Source organism: Ambystoma mexicanum, chromosome 7p (assembly GCF_040938575.1).
Source record: "Ambystoma mexicanum isolate Mex_15411 chromosome 7p, UKY_AmexF1_1, whole genome shotgun sequence".
NCBI classification, from domain to species: domain Eukaryota; kingdom Metazoa; phylum Chordata; class Amphibia; order Caudata; family Ambystomatidae; genus Ambystoma; species Ambystoma mexicanum.
The window spans coordinates 703,875,523-703,899,527 of NC_090939.1; the positions used below are offsets into that span (position 1 = coordinate 703,875,523).

The 24,005-nt window shown below is 41.0% G+C and overlaps 1 protein-coding gene across 1 annotated transcript in view; it reads left to right on the plus strand.

Annotated features, from left to right (window-relative positions):
• Window positions 1-24,005, plus strand: part of BMX (BMX non-receptor tyrosine kinase) — a 628,237-nt gene that overhangs the window by 269,385 nt on the left and 334,847 nt on the right. The window contains exon 7 of the mRNA XM_069636784.1: window positions 19,448-19,509. Coding sequence (XP_069492885.1) covers window positions 19,448-19,509 — 62 coding nt within the window. The remainder of the gene's footprint in view (window positions 1-19,447; window positions 19,510-24,005) is intronic.

The window sequence follows — 24,005 nt, forward strand, 5'->3', positions numbered from 1 at the left end:
AGGCCACTCTCGGAAGTCTCAGCAGCACAGACCCTGCGTACTCTGAAGCGCAGGTTGCTCACACGTGCTATAAGAACTCCACAAGGCCCAGGGGCTAGCAGAGAGCGCAAGTTCTGAAGCTGTATTAGACACACGAGTAGTTCTTCAAAGAGCTTTCAAAAGACTCAGCACTGGAGGCTGCATGCAGAAAGTGCCAAAGCCTCAGATACAGTGCTGCAGTTGTCCAAACTGGTATATAAATCCTGCAATTTACAGACATCTCCTTCTTAGGGTGAATATTGCGACCAATCTAAACAGAAGAGTCCATTATTCGCTTAAAAAGGTTTCTTACTGAATCACTATAGACATGTTTAACATTGAAAATTGTGGACATTATGATGTTCCTGTAATGCTCTTTGCTTTTATGCAAATCTCCAGGATTGGGTTCTATGAAGAGATACTGGCCCTCATTATGGGGTTGCCGGTAAAACCCACCGATAGGCAGTGGGTTACTGGCAACCCCGTACCACTGTTTCCGTCACCTGACATCCGTTGCCACTGGGCTATCATGGCATGCAGCGGAACGGTAAATCCCCATTCCTGTGGAGTCCAATATTTTCCCCTAACCAATAGGACTCCAGAGGAATGGGGTCACTGAAGCAACGGAATTGCTGCTAACGGTGCTGTTGCTTCAGCGAAAACACTGCCGCTAGGGGCCTGAACTCCCGAGAGGAGTTACTTGCACCTTTGCTAATGAAGTTTTGAGAATTTTACACACCTTGCCCGACCTGGCTGACTGTTTGGCAGAAAAAAGGGTGATGCAGTCATCCTATCCAAGTTTGAGCGAGATGCAGGAATTTTGAAGGGCAATTATGGGAAAAGACTAATTGTTATAGAGCATTTACATTTCTTTTCCCTCAATCAGATTTTAGGGGAGAGTGCAGAGAATTGCATGGCTGTATTGTGAGGATTAATCGTCATAGCCATGTCGAACTGTGCATACATACTAGAGGAATATTTGAGAGACCATTAGCACCACCCTTCAAATAGTAGCATCCAAAGAAAATTGTTACAAGTTAGCTATCCTGCGTCAATAGAGGCAATGGAGTTAGTGTGCAGCACAGAAATATCCCACAAGTATGACCAGGCATTGGGGGCAAGACTGATAACTGTGTACAGGGTCAGGTGAAGAGTATCTCCTCCAACATGAGAGGTGCAGCTCTAGAGATCAATATCATAGTTCCAAGAAGGGGTACCAAGAAAAAGAAAGGGGACATGTTTGGGCCAGTGAGCACCACCTCGTACAGAGACCTGCCACAAGGATTCAGAGTGCCACAAAAAGCAGGTACTGGAATGTTTTAAATATGGTATGAAAGAACATTATGCCAGAATGTGGCACAAATGTGGCAGAGATGGATCAGCTGTGTCTGAAAAAAAGACACTGAGTTGGAAGAGTCAGAAATGGTGCTGGCATTACATGAGGAGTGCATCAACGGGTCGTTATGTGTCATTTACATGGATGGTTAGAACATCACAATATTTATTGGCACAAGTTCCCCTGTCACTGGAAATGGCCTAGAGGGGAGTTTGCATGTTTATACCCTGTGAGGTTGAATTTACTAAGGCAACCGAAAATCATCTGTGGGCCTTCAAGAGTGCCCCAGTAGTAGTGTGGAGTTATGCTAGGAGAATTTCTGAGTTTGTGTGAAATGCCTATGTGGGTCAAAAAGGGTATGCTGTGGTTGGATGGTAGACCAACATGCTTTAAAGTTGAATTACATCTTGGGAAGGAGGAGTCCATTTTGTATGTGAGCCCAGATGACTTGAAAGTGTTTCTAAGGCGTGAGAATCCCATGCTCTTGATGTTTATAATAGGCCTTCTAAAGGAGTTCATCCATTGCATCGTTGTAAAGGAAGGAGACCAGAGTGAACAAGGCTTGGCCCGAGACAGTTGGGCTAAGAGAGGAATATGTAGCTGATTTGAATCAGTTTTGTGATGATAAGGCCAAAGGGCCTATAGAGAGCTGTGAGTGGTTGGCCCCAATTGTTATTGTGTTGAAGCCCAATAACATAATACACCTATGTGTCAATTTATGTTACTTGAATGCCAGTATTTGAGTAACGAGATAACCTTTACATAAGTGTATATACCACCACACTTTCCACAAAGTATTCTTCAACTTTAGATTTCTTGTATTCTTATCAACTCCATGATTCTTGAAATTACCTGACATCATTTGTGAACCCTCTCCCTTCTGCATATTGGTTTTGCTCCATGTCTGATGGGTTGTCCACAGCTGCATCCATGTTCCAAAGTATCATGTACAGGTTATTTAGCATCATGCGGAGTATCTAGTTATTCCAGTATGGCATTCTGATCACTGGACTATCTGATCAAGAGCTTGATGCAAGTTTATAGGATATCCTTAGTATGCTTACAAAGAAAAGACTGAAACTAAAGTTCAAAATGGGCAAACTTAAAGTGAAAGAAATGTCTTATTTGAGCCCTACATAAAACAGTGCCTAGAGACTGTATCAAAGGCTTTGCTGAAGTCCACACAGCATAGATATAACCTATCATTAATAGAGGCCTTACAGGCAGAGATAAGAAACTGTAAAGCACATAAATTATGCAAGGTGCAATAGCCCTTTCGAAAACCTATTTGAAAGGAAGATAATAAACTCTGATCCATATCCCATTTAGCTCGTTTTTTTCGGCAAAATAGTGTCAAATATGTTTTGGCTGACATCTATCATTGCCAGTAAGTCGTAATTAGAAGGGTTGTTTTGGGCACCTTTTTCATGTACTGAATCAGCACGGATCTCTGCCAATTATTCAGGATTAGACCATCTTTTAGAATTTCCTGAAAGAGTTGCTGAATCACAGAAGCCCAAAAACGTGGGATTTCCCTTAAGAACAGTATTTGCTAGACAATCCAACCAGATGCCCGCAAATTGTTCAAGGTGTTAGCAATCATTAGTACCCAGCGAGGAGGGTGTGGCAGCCTCCCAGCCAATGGGGAGGCTCAGGATGCAGGTATTTTCACATGGTAATCCCGCTTCCCTGAGCCTACACACACGGTGGCTGCTATCTCCCCTCACAAGGAAAAAAGGTAAGTCTTCCCCTCACCTCTAGCCCCCTCCCCATCCACAGAATTCCATTCCCGCCCTCCCACACCCACTCATCTTCTTTTTTGTCCATTTCAAGAGGAGACACGTTGGGAAACTTCAGTTCCCAGCACACCTTCTCTCGATCTGTGACAAGCCATCATGGAAAGGAAGAAGGGACTACATTCAGTCCCTTCTTCCTTCGCATGGCAGCCATTTTGTTTGTTTACTTTTTTTCTATCTTTTTAATGGCTGCCATGGAAAGGAAGACGGGACTATGTGGCAATGTATCTTGTTCTTCTTTTAATGCAGCCATATTCGTCTATTACACAGCCAACACGTGTTTCCACCTGTTCATATGCAGGTCTTCCTCATAGCTTAAACAGATGCTTGCCTCAGTAAATCTTCTGTTAACATTTACCATTAGTGATTACATTTGAATCAATCAAAGTAGCGTGGTTAGCGTGGACTAATTTGTGTGCAGGTTTGCTGCTCACAAATGAGTCCACGCGTAACCACGGTACTTTGATTCATATGTAATGAGTGATGGTAAATGTTAACAGAAGACTAGGAGACAGCATAAATATGCAAGTTGGCGCAGAGCAATCTAGATTGACTCAAGATTTACTGAGGCAAGGATATGTTTAAGCCATGAGGAATATCTGAATATGAATAGGTCGAAACATGTGTTGGCTGTATAATAGACGAATATGGCTGTATTAAAAGAAGAACAAGATAAATTCATCAATTAACAGAAAACTGTTGTTCTGTATTTTATAATTTTCTACACAATTAAGTTGCTTTTTATTCCTATAATTAAAACATTAAGAGTAAAGAACAAAGCCAATTTTGATTTAAAGTTTAAGATCAGGCGCATGAGTCAGTACTAATTGTGGTGTGGTGACAGTAGGTTTGGGGCTGCTTTTTTAACTTTAATTTTGCAGCCAATTGATCTTTCATTGGGTGATATTATGCAATTTTTTTGTTTAGAGAGTGCAGATAAGTACCAAGCCATGCAGCAGAGCATACCAAAAATCCATTTAAAACATCAGAAAGTGACCTGTGCTTAATCAAAGTGACCAGTGTCTACAACCTCCAAAAGTGACGAGTGCAAAGTACAAATAATGTTACAACTTCATATCCAAGTCACAATATATTCAACTTCTCTACATAAAGTGTTAATAAAACAGGTTATTATTTCCATTTTAAAAGTCCACAGTTATGCATTCATAAAGTCTTCAAAGAGTAATCAAATCTGAATCTTGAGTGCATGTATTGGCAACGTAGTCTTTTGCCTCAATAATGAGTTGATGTCAACAAACACATCAATGGTGGTGTTCATCTAGTTCCTTAGTGCAACTTGACTTTGTAATGCAGGAAGATTAGAACCATAGGGATTATTGTCTTGATTATTATGTTCAGGTGAGCAGTCTAATATCACATCAACTACTTTTGAAATAATGCCCCATAACTCGCGGTGCTCTGCAGTCAAATTGGAACATAGAATGAAAAGAGAATACATTTTCGATATGATGAGGGTGATAGCAGAGACCTGAGCTGATGCTCCCTGCGGCATATTATTCTTAGTTACAGTCATGGTCTCATCAGAAAAACTTTCATCACAAGACAGGTCCAAGCTCGATACAAAATCTTCTAAGTTGGGTCTGGCAGACAGATTCTTGCCAATGATTTTGTCATAGCTAGATGGAGCTAGCCCTAAAGAAATTCGCTTCAGATTAAGGCAAAATTTAATTAAGCCGTCGTTATCAATGGTAAATGAATGATTAGAGCTGTTATTTTCTATATTGATGGTCAGCTCAATACGTAATACCGGTGACAGTGCAGTTTCCTCAGACTGTGAAAGAGTGGTGGCTGTTGATAAAAAGCCAGTAATTTTAGGCTGTAAACCCTAATTGAACCAGAATTCTCTGGATTCTCGTTTTTCACTTTTTTGAAACATGGGTGTCTTTAGTAGCCCGTTGGATTTTCACCGGACTACGAAGGCGCTTACCGACCTTAGCCACCTTGCTGCATAAGACGTATCTGCGCTGTTGTACCAATTTCATATTGTGAATCCGCATGAAGTGGGGTATGTGTAGCCCAGATCAGTCTCTCCCTGTTGCTGGGAGCAGGGACATAGAAAGCAGACCACCAAATCTTGAACAGTTATCAATCCACAAATATGCCACCAAATACCAAAACATGCTGCTCAGTGTGTAATTAGTGTTCATATACAAAACTTTAATCTCACACATGTACGTGTAGGGTTTAAATATAAAATATACTTCCATTCTGCTCATGCATTGTATACCTCCTATATTTATGAAAGCCCACAATAAAGTCCACTTTAATTTTAATGTGCAATTGTAATGTATGAGAGGCATATATCCAATTCATACTTTAATGTAATAAAAGATGTATATTAAAGTGGTCGGACTATGTGTTTTAATTGTGTGTGTCACAGGACCATGTGTTGCAGGAGCCCATGTTTTAAAACTGCATGTCATAGTAGCATATGTTTTGTGTGTAGTAAAAGCAAGGTAGTTGCTGCATGTGTCATAGGAGCATATGTTGTAGAAGCGCATGCTTTATAAGTGTGTGTCACAAGAGTGTGTGCTGTCAGAGTGTGTGGTAAATGAGCATCATAAGAGTGTGTGTCATAAGAGTGTGTCTCATAAGAGTGTGTGTGGTTGGAGCATGTTATAAGAGCACATTTCAGATGTCCACATGTTATTTGTAGCAGGCATGTGTGTGCTAGTTGTAGGTGTCCATAGGAACATGTATGGTATGAGTGTGTGTCGTAAGAGCACTTGTCAGAGAAGCATTTGTCATAGGAGTGTGTCATTAGAGTATGTGCTGTAAGAGTGTGTTGTAAGGGTGTGTGTCATATTCTGCTTGTGAATTGTAGGCCCCCTATGTGTATGAAAGCTCACATTAAAGTCAACTTGAATACAAGTTTTTAATATGTACTAGAGACATATAGAACTTCAAATGTTTTCCATGTAGACTACGTAATGTATGAACTGTGAAACTTATACACCTAATGGTACAGTTCGTTCAAAAAGTGTACATTTATGAATCTCCTTAAAACTGACATCAAATTTAGCCATGTCTTGTCTTTGATGTGAGTTTTCAGAAGATGTTAATTTTATAATGTACTAACTGTAAAACTCATATGCTCCACATACAGTATGTGCTGTAAGAGTCTGTTTCATAGCGCCATGTGTTGTAGGTGTGCATGTCATAGGAGCACATGTCGTAGGATCATGTGTCATAGTGGTGTGTGTAGAAGGAGCACATGGAGTAGCTGCAGGTGTCATAGAGGCATGTGTTGTAGGAGATAGTGTTGCAAGAGTGTACATTGAAAGAGTGTACATCATAAGAGTATGTGTTGTAAGAGTGTGTGTGGTTGGAGCATGTGTTGAAAGAGCATGTGCTGTATGTCCACATGTTATCTATAGTAGGCAGGTGTGTAGTAGGTGTGCATGTCATAGGAACATGCATCATAGGTGTGTCTGTTGTAGGAGTGCATGTTCTAGCAGCGCGTGTCGTAAGCGCATGTGTCATATGAGTTTGTGTCATCAGAGTGTGTGTCGTAAGAATGGGGTAAGTGTGTGTCATATGAATGTGTGTCATAAGAGCATGTGTGGTAGGAGCATGTGTCATTGGAGCAGGTGTGATAGGTAACTGTACCGTAGGTGCATAATTCCTAGGTGCATGTGTCATCGGTGAATGTCTCCTAGGTTCATGCGAGAGCATGTATCGTTCATCCACATGTTATGTGTAGTAAGCGCATGTGTAGTAGGCCTGTGTGCCATAGTAACATGTATCATACTAGTGTGTTTTCAAGACTGCTTTTCATAGCAGTGTGTGTCGTAGGAGCATGTATTATAGGCACATGTGTTGTAGGAGAACATCATTAGAGTGTGCGTTATAAGAGTGTGTCATAAGAGTGCGTGTGGTAGGAGCATGTGTCGTAGAAGCATGTGTCATAGGCACATGTGTCGGAGATGCATGTGTCATAGGTGCATGTGTCATAGTACATGTTTGGTACATCCACATGTTATGTGTAGTAGTCATGTGTAAAATCATCCCAGAAGTTTATGTAACGCCTAATATGTAAACTGTGTAAAGTTCAAACATGTATTGCATCACCTTAAAATTGACATCAAAGTCAGCTGTGACTTGCCTTATATGTACGAACTGTAAAACTCATACACTCAGTGTACAGTTCGTATGAAAAGTGTACATGTATTCAATCACCTTAAAACTGACATAAAAGTCAGCAGTGACTAAGCTATGATGTGAGCTTTTAGGAGATGTTAATTGTGTATTGTACAAGCTGTAAAACGCTTACTCTCTGTGTTTTTCTTTATTAAAGACTGAGAGAAGCATTAAAAGGCTTCCCCTGAAGTGGGGTCAGGCCTGGTTTATGGAGCTATACATTGCTGTAGAGGAGTAAATGGTCATATTTTCCCCTAACTCCCATCCCATCCTCGGCATCATATTGGAACAGTAGGAGAAGAGCCTTATATGGGACTCCATGTCTTGTCCCTATATCGACTGAGTATACAAGAGACAATATGCAATCAGACAACTGCATCGAATGTATCCTCGCACTGAAAGAGTGGAAGGACATTGTGTGGAAGTATGTCAGAATGCACCAGTGGACATCAGGGATAACTGAGTGAAATCTAATGAGGGCAGAGTGATGTCATCAAGAAGATGTTCAAAGAACTATTGAAACGATACGCAAATAATTAAGAGTGACAATGTAAATGAAGCAACAAGAGAAACATGTATGAAATGATAAAGGAATCAAGTATGCAAAGAAAACAACGTAACTTGCAGATGAATTAGTGTAAATACGCAGTAATGCAAGGTAGATAAGACATGTAGAAGCTTGTTATAGAGGAAGCCATAATTTGAAGATGGATGCCGGCTCATTTGTGATTCATTCAAGCTACCTCAGAGACAGACCAGAGCTGCAGGGACAGGAGATGTTGAGGAAACAGTGTTGTGTGAAAAAGAAAGAGTTTACGTTTGCCTGGGATCAAGGATGCTAGTTTTAAGGAATAGTTGCAAAGCACAAAGGAGGCAGACGCATAAGCCATGAACATGATACATATTTCTCTTAGATTGAAGAAGAAGAAAACATTTACAAGAGCCAAGTATTAAACAATTAAAGTGTATAAAGTCTATACAGGATGAGGTGAGCAAGTCTCTAGAGGCTAAGATGAGCAATGACACCCAACATAAATCAATGAAATAGCATCAAATAGAAGGTTGAAATTGACAAAGTTGCGGTCCCTTCACATGTGATGCAGAAGTCGCAAACTAGGGCAATTCATAAAACTTTGGATGAATATAGTGATGTGCTTATACTCCCTTGAATGTCCCAAAACAGAGAGCAGGCTAGAAGGTCAACTACAGACAGGGAACTTTGGCTCATGGCCGGATTATTAAGATATGATGGACTAATTGGGAAAGTGGGAAGTAATCTGACATGACTCAAGCACTTGGTTTCGTTTCACTTACGTGCTGCTAGCCGAGCCAAATGTCTATGGCTGTGTGAGAACGCCAACTAATCAGTGGGTCTATGGGGTAGCCTGCTATACAATGTTGCAAAGACCAATCCGCTGCCATTCGGTCTGCTTTAATCAGTATTATACATATTTAGAGGTAGTTTGAGGTGTGTTTTACAGATAAGAGACAGCCAATGATGTACTAACCTATATGCATACCATAGGTACATATGTTCCCCTAACCAATCCCTCCCATTGCTGAAACGGTATAAGGGCAAAGCAGCCTCTGTGGCCAGGTTTGAGATGGAACTGTTGAAGGTATTCAAATGTTAAAGAACTTCCTACCCTGGAAAATCAATTCCTCATTAATCTGTTGGGGCTGCCAGTCTCAGCTCTGAATTTCGGAGAACACATGGAATTGGGTTGTACACCAATTGGGGATGTGGTCTCCCTGCAGCCAGTAGTGCACTTGCTCAGGCTATGGGGCTAGGATAAAGCGTATCTTACTCATGAATTAATCACCTTCATGATAGGTAAGGACATGGGAGCTAAGGTCCATGGCTGTCCAATATTAAGGAACAGCTGAGGGTGATTAACACTTCACATTTGTACCCTCCCAGTAGCATGCTGTCTCGTGGAGAGATAAACGATGGAGGGCTTGCTTATATGAGTCTGTGAGAATATAAAGAGAGAACACTGAAATGTTGAAGCCAAAGAACCATGGGTTGATGACAATTATGTCCCTGGGCATCCAGCGCTAGTTGCTCTGGGCGGAGTTCCCAGCGGATCATGTTTTTGTAGCAAGGTTTAACTGTCTACCTAAGGGCTGTGGTGGCAGCATGGTCCGGGGCCAGTGTAGGCCGATCCTGCCAAATGTGTGGTGCATCTTACAAGGACCTGGCGCATTTGATCTTTTTTTGCCCTGCCTATGCACAAGCCAGAGGACAGCTTATACGACTTCTATTACAGGAATTGGGGCTTGTACAGTATCAGCCTACCCTATTATAATTGTTATGGGTGGACTCATCATGTGCGGGCTGGTCCTTACTTAAATAATTGAAAATTGCACTTTCTCTCAGGAAACTACTGTTACATACTTTATCCTAAAAATTAGTTTTATGTACACTTTTTATGAATTGTATCTGTGAATTTTCCCAGGAGCTATTTTTATGTTTTAATGTGCTGCAATTGGCATGTATTTTTGTATTTGTATTGTTTTTATGGATTGTTTTTATGCATATCCGAAATAAACATGATGATGATGATTACATGGCCTGCGGTAGTTGCTAAACCCATAGGAAGGATTTTTGGGTGGCTTATAACTTTGCTCCCCCTGAACGAATCCCCACCAAACCAAAAAAAAAGTATATGGCCCATTTTTAATTGTTTTGCAAAGTTTGGTGAGGTTTGGTCAAGGGGGGCAAAGTTATAGGGGGGATCCCAAAATGTATTTTTTTCCCATAGACTCAATGGAAACTTTGCTCATGCCTACAGCCCAAACCACTGGATGGATTTCCACCAAATTTACGGCAGGAGCCGCTGCTTGGTCCTGAAAGCGTGCTTTTGTAAATTTGGTGAAAATCCGTCCAGTAGTTTTTTTTTAAAAAATCACTAAAAAGTAGGTCCCAAAAAATGAGTGATATCTAGGTCTGCTCTGTGGACACACTTCCCTGTTCGGTCTGCAGACAGGACTCTGATTGGCTCAGAGTGCAATGTGGTGTCCACGGACATCGGACGTGCCCACTCATTGCATGGTGAAAAGCATGAAGTGGGTCAGATTTTTTGAAACGCCCGCCTTCTTGGATTTGCGGACAGCGACCGTTGTCTGCGAACATCGCAGTAAAAACATATTAAAAAACACAACATTGAACTTGTCAAACTTATAAAATAATCTCTGGGGAGGTGAGGGGTGATGAGGATGGGATGTGATATGGCTGCAAGAAACAAAAAAAGGTGTTTTTTGCCGTGAAAGTCCGCGAGCACTTCTGATGTTCGCAAATAGTCCTGAGAAGTTCGGGGACACTTCAGATGTTTGGTGGCAGTTTTTGGATGGCATATAACTTTGGCACCACTAAATGAAACTGCATGAAATTGTGCAATTATATTCCTGTCCTGATTCCGAATGAGTTTGCAAATGTAAAGGCTTATAAATGATGTGCCATTTGACGAATCTACACTTAATTTGGCAAACTGATAATAGATCTAGATATAAATGTTTTCGCGAAGTTTGGTGGGATTATGTCAAGAGGGTGCAAAATTAGAGGAGGAGTCCAAAATATTGTAAAGGTTTATAAGTGTTGTGCCATTTGACCAATCTACACAAAGGTTTGCAAAAAGATTATAGATCTAGATATAAATGTTTTCGTATCGTCTCAATGGATTTTGTCAAGTGGGGGCTAGGTTGTATGTGCATACATTTGACACTATTGAAAAAATAAACATGGGTGGATTTCCAGCAAACTTGTGTAAGGAGCATTGGCAAGGACCTGAAAGCATGGTATTGAAAATGTGCCAGTGTTTTATTTTTTAACAAGTATCATAATGTAGGTAGAAAAAATAGTGATATATCTTTGGTGAGTGAGGCGTAGCCTGTGGCCATGGGCAGTGACCAGATTGTCCGGGTCATGGAATAAGGTCATGATCTGGCTACTGGCCATGACCACGAGGGACACCACATGGGGTTAAAATGGCCATGTCCACCTGGGACTGGCTTTGTGGTAGAGTTATTCGAAATTGGCATAGATTTAGAAGGGAAGACAAATTTGCTCGTGGTGATAAAGTCATAGGGTTCTCTTTTCGCCTTTTATAGGCTTCCATGGAAAGCAAAGAGGGGCCCTTTAGGCAACCCTGCCTTCCCTTTCCCTTTCCATGGTGGCTATCTTGGAAAAGGATTTTCATTCGTACACTGGGACGCCACAGGGGCATTTGTGATGTCATCTTTGATGTCCTGGGTGTTAGTCTTAGCAGTGCACGGTGGTGGCGCGAGTTATGGTTGCTTAGCTTACCATAACTGTCGAATTTCAGGGGTTTTTCGGTTTTACTTATAACCATAACGTCCCTTTAAGAAAGTTTTTTAACATTGAATTTTATAGGTTTTTCTTAGTGCAACTTAACCATTACGTTTCTTTAAGAAAGTTTTTTCTTTGAATTTCATAGGTTTGTATGAGTCCAACTTAACCATAACGTCCCTTTAACTTAGTTTTTTCAGTGAATTTCAGAGGTTTTTATCAGTGCAACTTAACCATACGTCCCCTTAAGAAAGTTTTTTCATTGAATTTCATAGGTTTTTATTAGTGCAACTTAAACATAACGTTACCCTAACAACATTTTTTTGTTGAATTTCATAGGTTTTTATTAGTGCAACTTAACCATAACGTCCCTTTAACAAAGATTTTCATTGAATTTCATAGGTTGTTATTAGTCCAACTCAACCAGAACGTCCCTTTAACTAAGTTTTTTCAGTGAATTTCAGAGGTTTTTATTAGTGCAACTTAACCATAACGTCCCTTTGACAATGTTTTTATGTGAATTTCATAGGGTTTTATTAGTGCAACTTAACCATAACATCACTTTAACAAAGTTGTTTCAGTGAATTTTATGGGTTTTTACCAGTGCAAGCTAATTTCCTACAACTTACTAATATCATACTTAACCCAATATAGCAACATTTTTGTCCAATTTGCAAAGTTTCACCATAAATCTTCTGGCATCATTTTGAACACTTCTATGCACTTTTTGCAACTTTTTCCAATGTTTCATTTTCATCGACGTTCACGAATGTCTGACATCATTGCAGACTTTTCGGACAGTATCACATGACCATGAGCTTGCACGCAGTCTAATGATATGACCGCGAACACGTCCGCACTTTGCAAATGGGTCCGTGCTTCACAAACAGTTTGAAACTGCATTTTCCAGCTCATCTAGGAACTTTGAAGCTCAAAATGTACCCTTGCCCAACTCCTACACCTGTTCTTACTCATTATCCATTAACAATCTAGCACACAGCATGTACTTGGAAGAATATTAGCAAAACTGCTATTTATCTTAAAAATGGCATCAGCTATTGCCATCCCTCTTCCCCAAGAGCCGCCACCACCACCAGCTGGAGGATCTACCTAACAACAAAAGCACAGTAGTTCAAAAGACAATGAAGAGGACCAAGAACATGAGGTAGAGAAAGTGCCTACCTCTAGCACCCGAGAGAATAATGGGTGTGGCAGTTCTTTACCACTGTTGGAAATGTACCAAAGGCTAAAGCTACCAAAGTGACAGTCGCAGACTACCTGGACAGTACTTCTACAGGACCACCTTCATGCGTCGACACACCAAATACAACCACTGTGATGCACTAAGACAGGTTGTTCCTTTTTTAGCAAGTAGCAGGCTGTCTTCCTCCACCTTATCTTCCCCAACCAATACTGTAACCACACAGCCTACTTCTGTTGGACACAAAACCCCACCAGCTACCTTGCAAGTGATAAATGATGCTCTTGATGCATATCTTTCGAAGACAACAGTACTCTGTATATACTACAACACACCACTCTGCAGGGGGAGTATTTGCTAAGTTCTTTTGAAGCTGTAATCAAGGAGCATGAGACACACTGCCCCCACCTTAGATGTAACACACGCTCAACATCTTCCCCTGTCCACCTGCCCCTCCATATTTGTGGTTGGTGCCTCGTCCCTCATTTCCCTCCCACCTTACTTTCTGACCTCTCTGGCTAAAAAAAGAAAAAAAAAGTTCCTTTAGTAACTACCTTTCACAGTTAAAAAATAGAACTAAGAAAATAAGCGTATACACTCCATCTACTTTACATTTATCAGTAAAGTAGTTAGATTAAATAAGATTCTCCAACATTCCCATTAGCATTTTCTGCTTTGCTAATGGAAATAATGAACAATGATATACTTCAGAAAAAGAAAAAAAGCACAGAAACTAATTTCTGTCTTAAATTCTTCTCTCTAGTATACAATACACACCACAATCCATTGCCATTTATAACTATCCACAGTCTCTGCATTCCATGACTTATTAGAAAACCCAGATTGCACATGCACACCATCACACAAAACAGCCCTTCTACTCTTTTTACTGTTATGTTTGTAACACTCCCTCATTACCTGCTTTAAACCATATCCATCAATCACTTACAAAAACCGTGCCTATAGCCTATCAACATATTAAACTTCCACCCACCAATTGCCACTTAACAATGTTCTACATCTCTTTTGCATCTACATTTCCTATACGTATACCAAAACATTGTACATTGTGCTTCTATAAATGCATGTATGCATTTTGCAGTGACAGAAGTGCATAAATAAAAGGGACAGTACAGATGGATAAGTGCTCATGGGAGCCAAGAAGTGAAGTCCCAAAGGATCCCAAGATGGGAGGCCACTAGCTAACTGCTGGGGCAGAAGAGTCCCAAGGATGGCTTACAACATAACCATAACATCCCTTTAAGAGCATTTTCTGTCAATTGAATATGTTTTTATAAGTGAAAATGTTTCATAATGTTACATCACTATTTATAAGTTAATAATGTCTCTTTTAACATACATGAAGCAACTATTAACCTCCTTTAACAAATATATTTTTTGCAACGCATAATTATGTTGTTATCAGCAAAGCATACTCCAATACGCAAATCAGAGTATACATTTGTCCTTGCCGAAGGCCAAGTCCTCTGGCCATGGCGGAAAAGCTATATCACTATTTTTTGTACTTACGTTTTGACCATTTCAAAAAAGTAAAACACAGGACAGATTTCCAAAAGCATCCTTTCAGGTCCTTGCTGACGCTCCTCGCACATCTGTGCTGCAATCCCATTAAGCACTCCGGGCTGCAGACACAAGCAGATATTTTTTTCTCCATTTAAACCTACAATTTGGGCCATGCCCCAATCCTGCAACTTTGCTGTAATCCTGTCCAGCACTCGGGGCTGCAGACGCAAGCTGATTTCTTTTCCCATTTCAACCTAGAGCTTCAGCCATGCAGCATGCCCCAATATGTAACTCAGGGTAGGCATTTGTCCTTCCCGAGGGTCAGGCCATTTGTCCATGCACCAAACATATATCACTATTTTTTGTGCTTACATTTGGACACTTTGGAGAAAAAAAAACACAAAACAGATTTGCAAAACCATGCTTTCAGGTCCTTGCTGATGCTCCTCACGCTGGTTGGTTGTCATTCAGTACAGCACTTCAGGCTGTAGCCGCTAGCAAAACATGTCTTCCAATTCAAACCTAGGGTTCAGCCATTCTGCATGCCCCAATAATCAATTCAGAGTACACGATTATCAAGTAATTGCAGGCCGGTAGAATGGGTAGATCACTGCGCTTCACCTAGTACTTTAAACAGATTACCCTGTTGCTGGTGATGGGATTCTTTTGTGAAGGTGCCCTTCCTTCTTCAAGTGCTAGCTTTCGAATAGGAGATTGAGCTGTATTCACCTCAGCACTGGGTTATTCAATAGGTAACTGTTGTCATAGTCAAGCAATCTTCAAAACTGTTCTTGATGCTATATTTATTGTTAATGCTATATTTATTGTTAGAACTCAGCTGACACATAATTCAACTCTCTAGAGTCTTTCTTACGGCATATTGTTTGTGGGCCATTCATTGCTGCGATGCTGTGGAAATGAGTCCAGCATCCAATCCCAATATCTTGTCCCACTATGGTCTGGTCTTAAATAAGGGCAGGTAATGATTGCAAGGGGTGGCCTGGTGACCATGTGGTCACCTGGTTTGGCATGCTTGCTAATTTTCTGCTGATTAGCATTGTTTCAATGTCAATGCAGCACCTCAGCACTGAGACATTAAATAAGTAACTTTTGTTGTAATGAAGCAGTCTTCAAAACCATTCTTTATACTATATTTAACTCAGCCGACACATAATTTGACTCTCTACAGTCTTTCTTAAGGCATATGGATTGTTGACCAGTCATTGCTGCAAGGTTGTGGAAATGTGTCCAGCATCCAATCCCAATATCTTGCCCCACTATGGTGGCAAATAAGGGTGGATAATGATTTCATGGGGTGGTCTGGTGACCATGTGGGCACTTGGTTCAGCGTGCTTGGTAATTATCTGCCGATTAGCATTGTCTCCGAGTCTATGCAGCGATAGTCACAGCAAACTGTTGATGCAATCCTGTGCAGCACTTTGGGCTGTATCCACTGACAGAATTTTAGCCACGGGCAGAATTTATTTTCCCATTCAACCCTATCCCGATTTTCAAAAACTTCACTACATAGCTAGTCCCTGGTGGCCATGCCCACTTTAACCCCATTGCCAGTTTCTTGTGGTCATTGCCAGTAACCAGATTATCCGAGTCAAGGCCAAAGATCATGACTCATACAATCTGGCCACTGGCCAGGGCCACCGGCTATACCTGTCACCAATAGTGTATCACTATTTTTTGCACCTACATAAGGACACCTTTAAAAAAATAAGGTACACACACATTTGCATAACCATGCTTCAAATCCTTGCCAATGCTCCCTGCACAACTCTCCTGCAAATCCATCCATATTTTTGAAAAGTGGCAATATGTACATACATAAAATAGTCATATAAATCCATTGAGACTTTTCAGAAAAATTCAATGATGGGTCTACAATCTTTCTAAAATCTTTTGTGCACATTCATCAAAATGCAACAAAGTAATAACCCATCTACAAATGTTAAAACTCCCCTCTAATTTTGCGCCCTCTTCAAAAAAAACCACCAAACTTTGCAAAAACATTCTGATCTCGGTCTTAAATGTTTTTGCAAACCTTGGTGCAGGTTCATGAAACGGCACCAAATATATGAGCCTTTCCAATATTTTGGGACCCCCTCTTCAATTTTGTTCCCTCTTGGCAAAACAGCGCTAATCTTTGTAAAACATTTCAAGCTCACGTCAAGAATAATATCACAAAGTTTCATACAGTTTCGTTCAATGGCGCCAAAGTTATACACCATCCAAAAGCTCCTTTTCACTAACCATGTAATGCAAAAATATGTATGGCTGTCCCCGAACTGTTTGTGGACATCGGAGATGAAAAAATGCAAATTCATTGGCTTTTTATGGCCATTTCCCATCCCATCCTCATCAACCCGCACCGCTCCAGAGATTGTTTCATTAGTTTAAAAAGTGCAATGTTGTGTTTTTTTGTAATATTTTTTTTTACCATGATGTTCGTAGACAATGGGCACTGTTTGTGAATCCAACATGGTGGGTGTTTCCCAAAAATATGGCGTACCTAATGTTTTTCACCATCCAATCAGCAGGCGTGTCTGATGTCTGTGGATATCACGCCGCCCTATGCTCCATTCGGCAGCCTGCGTGTGGACCGAATCAGGAAGTGAGTCCATGGACCTAACCCAGATATCACTAATTTGTTTTACCTACTTTTTGCCAGTTTTAAAGAAAACAACTGGACGGATTTCCACCAAATTTACAAAAGCACGCTTTTAGGACCAAGCCGCCACTTCTAGTGCAAATTTAGTGAATATCCGTTCAGCAGTTTGGGCTGTAGGTATGAGGATGCATCCAGGAACTATAGGATTACCAGAAAAACATCCCGCAGACCGACCAGATCCACTAACTCCAACTGCCTACTAGTACCTCGTTTTAAAATATCCACTATGGGGGGGATCTAGTTTCCCTGTTAAGGCTGCACAGTTATGGAACTCCCTGCCCCCTTGCCTCAGAGAACACCAAACATTTGCCAAATTTAGGCAGAACTTGACTGTTTGGTTGAAAAAAAACGACAAGTATATTGTTGATGCTATAGCTATTCCACAGCTGCCTATAACTTGCAGATGCCTTCCGCTGCATTTTGCTAAACTGTGTACCTGACTGCTAACTCTCTCTCCTTATTGTACACGTTTTTCCTCTATATTTGTAGTTTATTGTGTCTCGTCTCTTCTAGAGATTCACTCTGTATATTAATGCCTATCACCATGTACCTAATCCTATATGTAATTACATGTCCATATTTGATCCTTTATTGTACTTCATGTATATATGTAACTAGCTGATCCTTATTGTATTTCATGTATATATGTAACGAAGCTGAGCATTTTCTTATTTCTTGCGCCCAGATGCACTTGGGTCTGGCGCGCACTATAAATAAATAAACAAACAAACAAACAGGAGGGGCAAAATTATAAGCCGCCCTAAAAGTGCTCTTCCTATGGGTTGAGGAACTGAACCACAACTACACGGCCACTACAGCAGGCTGTGTATATATATATATATATATATATATATATATATATATATATATATATATATATATATATATATATATATATAGAGAGAGAGAGAGAGAGAGAGAGAGAGAGAGAGTATTTTTTGCCACACAATGGCAGTTGCTATACCTCTTCTCTCTTCCCTGTCTACCATTTAAGCAGCATTTACTTTCCTCTGTAGCTATTTCATTAATTCACTTGTAAAATAAAAAAAAAATAAAAAAAACTAACTTCATTCTTAAGGTTGCCATACTCTCAGGTACCAGCAATGGATAGCCTTCTAAATTGAGCTTGTTTGAAAGGGTTCAGCCCTAACGCATTCATAATGGTTGCATCAGATGGGGCTAGAGAGGGGAGTCATAGAGATTCACTTAGTAAAGCATAAAGAATGTAAATGTACATCAATGTTCCATACCTTAGAGTTGCATGAATATTGATCTCATGAACACTTTTCTAGATATTCCAGTTCCTTTATTCTGCTCTATTATCATGCTCCCTCACCTACATTGCCTCCAGACTATTGCTCCACTATGTATGTTTGCTTTGAATCCTCTACGTATGTATTGCTACATGAAAGTTGCATACGTTCTTTGATTACTGCCTCACTAATTTTGCACCTTCATCGTTGCCGTATAGACATTGTTCTTTGATTGTTGCTTCATTTTTGTCGCTCCCTGATTGACTGTTAGCTCACGGCTATGGTCATTAAGGTATCGCTTTGCATATGTTAGTCCTTCATTGTTGCCTCATAAACATTGGTCCGTGAAGAATCGCTGCTTTATATACAGTGTTTCTTGAATGATCCTTCACTTCATATATGTTGATTCTTGATTGCTTGATCCCCTTGCTAACTGGTTTATCATACCGCTTTCCACCTTAGAATACACACATCGACTAGTCACACACTGCAGGTTAATACCTGCCAATACTCTCCCCCCTGAACACACTATGACCATTCAAACTCCACAATTCTCCCACCAGCTTGTCACACAGCCCTCCATCATCCCTTGTCATATATACACTCTAGGGGCAGACATCACTGGTAGCAGAGTGATCAGGAAACCTACACCTGGCACTGCCTCCTCGATTCACATGCCCCAAGTTGCATCATCACAATGCAACCCACCAAGACTTTAGATTTCATATCTATCCTTTGCATCTCCTCCCACTGACTTCTGCAATCCCTCTCATACAGGACCTAGGGCTAGGAGGCCGCCAATATGGAAGACCTTGTATTATACAATACTACTATAAAATATGTCTCTCTCATCGAAGCATTCACCATTTATGCTGCATAACAGGATTTCAGTACACAGGTATCTGCATAAAAATGTGTAGTTTTTTGTAAATTTACATTTTACTTTCTAGGTAATCAACACATACAAGTCTGGGTCTGTCAAATATTATTTCACTGGCAAGTTTACAAAGGGGTCATATTTCCAAACATAGCAACTTTCTGATTTAAATACAATGTAACCTATGACACATTTCAATGTTCCTCAGCTAACTGTATTTGAATGACGTGTCATAGATAAACATTTTGTATATCCTTGAGCTAATACCATAAGGTCGTTTTGTTTGTTATAGATCCTGCACGACAAAGATCATCCAGAGGTGTAAAATCTCTTCCTCCTGTCCCAGCAAATACGGTAGGATAAATTTAGCATTTACTTTAAATCACTCATGCTTTTACTTCAAGGATCATTATAAAGAGACACATCTCTGTATACCCACTAGAGTAGGAGTGCTCGAACTTCCCAAAATGGTCTTCACTTTTAGGTCACGTTTTTCTGGGCGGTCTGACCCTGCCCTTTGGGAATACTATGGGTTTTCTCAAGGGTCGAGCCTGATCGTGGGTCTCATATTGAGATTGAGGACTGATACTGGAGGGAACAGTTTGACCAGCCAATCAGGAGGCTTTCATGACTATAACAAAAAGATTTGAGGGCCTGTAAGAGCCCAGCTTCCTTCTTCCATTGTGAGTTTTGTTTGGCTGTCTAGTTAGGAATTGTCAGGACTATCTCACATATCGGTGGGTTTGGGGTGCCTTGGGTGAGTTTAGAACCATTTTGGAAGAGATGTTGGAGCTGTGTGTGGTGTTTGTTTGTCTCTGAACTGTGCTTGCCTGATTTTGTAGTCTTTTGTGGTGTTTTTGGTGTTTCTTGATCCATGCGTGGATGACTTTTATCTTTTTAGGTGCGTTCTTTAGGCTCCCACTTTCTAATCTGCGCTTTTAACCTTAGATATAAAATAAATAAATGAATATCTGTGAACAAACTCTCTAATGTGCTGGCTTGGTTGGATTGATTGTGTTACTGTTTGTCTCTGTTCTTTTTATGTTACAATGATTTGATGCACATGGCTTAAACGCTACGTAATAAATACATTTAAATAAATAAATAAATAAATATTGCCTTTTTTAAAAAAAGTGCCTCTTACATTTTCATCTGCTGCTGTTTGTCTTTGTGCATTCCAAACAAGGTGTACAATCAGAAAATTCCTCTTTTACTTACCCCTGTTCCTTTTTCTTATTGGTTCGCCCCCAAAAATGTGAAAACACATTACTTATCAATTTTCCTTTCCTGTCCTTCTAATTAAACCTTTGTGTGTGAACCCGAAAAAGTCTTCTCGTTCTGTGCTTAGCCACCTTCCCCGCTGTTTCCCACCTTGACAGTTTTGCATTAATCACTTTGTTTGTCTTTGTCAAATGTTTTGAGATTTGCACAGTGTCGGGTGAGGGGGAGATGAAGAGGTGGACCACTGCACAGCCTCAATGACACAGGCTGAGACAGACAGAGAAGAGAGGGGGAGGATCCTTAACATGGGAAGATGGTGGCAGTGACTGAGCATGTGGAGAGGGAAACAATGGTTTAGGAGATGGAGATGGTCGTTTAGGTGGAGTAGACTGAGAGCATGAGGAGTAAGATGTGCCTACCAACCCCAAAGAGGTTGTGGTAGCTGCAGAGTCACTCCAGGATTTCCTGCACAAAGTGGGCAAGTACGTTATACTTCTGGTAGGCTGGGGCGATGTGATACTCTCGAAGCAGTAAGGCGAGGTAGACATAAATGTAGTAAGACAATGGCCATGAGTGGGGGGAGGTGGTGCTGCTGCAGTAGACTGAAGAGAGCAAGATGGAGGAGCCAGAAATGGTTCCCATGGAAGTTAGCTTGAGAGGAGCAGACTGTGGCCACTACACCATTGCCCGCTCATGAGAGAGGGCCAAGGCCGGCTCAGAATTTCCTTCAATGTATGAAAGTGGGATAGAAGTCATTTTTGTATTTTGTATTTATGTATGAACAGGATGTCATTTCAAACAGAAATGACTTGCATAGTAGACAAATAAATAGAGCAAATGCAATCCAGGGTAAGGTGTCTTTGCATAAAGGCTTCGTTGGAAGGATTCATGTATACCGAGAGGTGAATAGGTAAACATAGGAACATTTACCACGGAAATAGGCTGGAGGACATAACAACATATTTACATTGAAAGCCTGAGGGAAATAATTTCATATTTACATCACTGCCCCTTTTGTCAAAGGTTTGGGATAACTTTGGCTTGACAGAGGGTATGACTGTTGTGGGCGGGGGGGTGTACAGTGTAATACTGTCTACAATCTCTGCCATAAGAGTGTTAATCAATTTATCCTGAATAAGACTGCCCTGGGCACTTGCTTGTTAATCAAGCACTATACGCTGTGGAACAAGGATGTGTATGAGGACTGCAACAGTCCCACCTAGTACAGAACCCTTCTCCAACAGTGATGGTGGCTAACAGGGAGCAATTACTGGTCCTGGTTCAATACTGGTCCTGCTCTTGCGAGCAAACTCCATCCCCACTGATCCTCGAGAGCACAATAATCCTCCCGACACCACTCTGCCTGGCCCATTACAGCCTGACCCAGTGGCACCTGGCAGGGCCCTTTTACTACCACCTGCAGCACAGCCTGCTGTTGGTGTTGGTAGACCTCAGGGTGTGGCTCCATAAGGGAAGGGCAGATGAGACACTGTAGTGAGGAATGCAGGCATGTGCGGCCTATTATTATCTTTACTCTGTCAGTCGGGGTAGCTGGATCCTGTGGCAGTGGTGGATGTAATGGAGAGGAAAATGCTCCAGGTCCACACTACCATGTTCTGGGTGACCCAGCAAGAACATAATAAAATAAGAGCCATTGCAACTGGTGTATGCAGAGAAGAGACAGGCGTGGCTCCGCTGGATAAGTCGAATCAAATACACTGAAGCAGAACTTCCAGTTTGTCATCTCAAATCTAGACTTAGAAAGTGGCTCCTCTGTTTGAAAGAGCCAAATAAATTGAGGCAGAAATTCCAGTTTGTGTGTAGGGTACTAGGACTCAGAGAATTACTCCACTGGTTGGTACAGCCCAATAAACTGAGGCAGAACCTCTGGTTTGTGAGGGCGGTACCCGTGGAGGCTGGTGATTTATTTTTAATTGGAGGGGTGTAAATATTTCCCACAAATATGGGAGAGCTGCTAAGCGTATTGAGGCTGCCCTAACCAACCAGGGGGATTTCTGGGGGTGGGGGCTATTCCCCCACAGGAAATTGTTTGAATAATGGTTTAAATTTGTGCACTTTACAGCACACGTAAATTGGGTACAAAGCCAGGTAGTTTGCATTTGGTTTTATATGGTAACCTGTGAACAAATCCAATAGAAGCAAGTCACCAAGAGTGCACAGGAGCATTTCCCAACAATTTTCATGATGCCTTTGCCCACAATATATTCCAGTATAAAAAAAACATTTTCACCTTGGCAGTGCCACACATGTCCATGCTGACTGCACAAATATATGCCAGTATTCCTATATAAGAAAATACTCGTGTTTGCTCTGCATATAATGTCGGAAATAATACTATAAGAAAGCATGTTCACGCTGGTTCTGCAAACATATGGCTCAATCCCCACGTAGAACATAATCCTGTTGGCTGTGATTAAAAATGGCATGGCAAAACTGGCTGCACAAATGTAGGCCAGCCTAAACACGTAATAGCACTTATCATGTTTGCTTTACCCTGGATGACCAGTAAAAACAATGTTATGGCGCGGTAAGAAATTATAGCAAGACGAGCTGCACCAAAATATGCCAGTTAACAAAATACACCAGTGTAGCCAGATAATAACACATATAATGCTTGCTTTATTATAGATGCCCAAAAGAAATCCCATGCAAAAGTTAGAAATAGCTAGACTGGTTACACCAAAATGCCAGTCTAGCCACATAATAACACTTAACATGCTTGCTTTATGTTACGTGATATTTGTATATCACCTACTGCCATTGGTATGGCCTTGAAGCACTGGGGTGAATGAATGCCCTCTGGAAGACTGTCCTCTGAGCAGACATGTAAATGAAAGGAGAAGTACAATGCATCCTAACATGTATTTTCAAATCAGTGGTAAGCAGAAATAGCTAGGTTAAAGCAATTGTTTTTAGACATGCAACGTATATTGCAAAGACCTAAGGAAGAGTGCTGTGTCAGTGACTATGTGATAGCTGAACCAAATGTATCATGGGACTCAGCTCTAGTCTATGAGTTGCAGCGTGAGAGCAGGCAAGGGTGATTTAAGAAGCCTGCCAATCCCCAGCACACCTGTCTACAGTTGAGGGCTTTGGTGTACGTTATATGCAGGACACATACGTCAGTTGCTAACAAGCAGCTGACATGCAAAGGACATACACAGGTGTAAAATAATACATAGATACCACCAGCATAAATCCTCTTGTCTGTACCACCTTTTTTGTGTAGAAATACAAAGTTGGCTTCAAGCGTGCTGGTAATAATGAGTTATTACCTCTGAAAAATTGACTATGTCTTTCGTGCCATTGCCATTCTCCTGGAGAACCCAGTCCTCTAGGAAGAGGCCACTTGCTAATTTCCCCCTCGATCACCCACCTACCTGAGTGACCTGGGTTTCTGGTTTCCTGCAAGGGAGAGTTCTGTCTGCCTAGTCCATTTTACTGGGCAAGATAGGGAAACCTGATGAAGAGGCTGAGTACCTATGGGCGTATACTAGTGGGTAGCAGGTTGCAGAAAGTCTTCAAAGTCTGCAGTGTCCATTGTTGGAAAGAGAGGCTCATCTTTTGGAGAGCCTACTGTATAAAATTACCAGAATGAAAGGTATTGG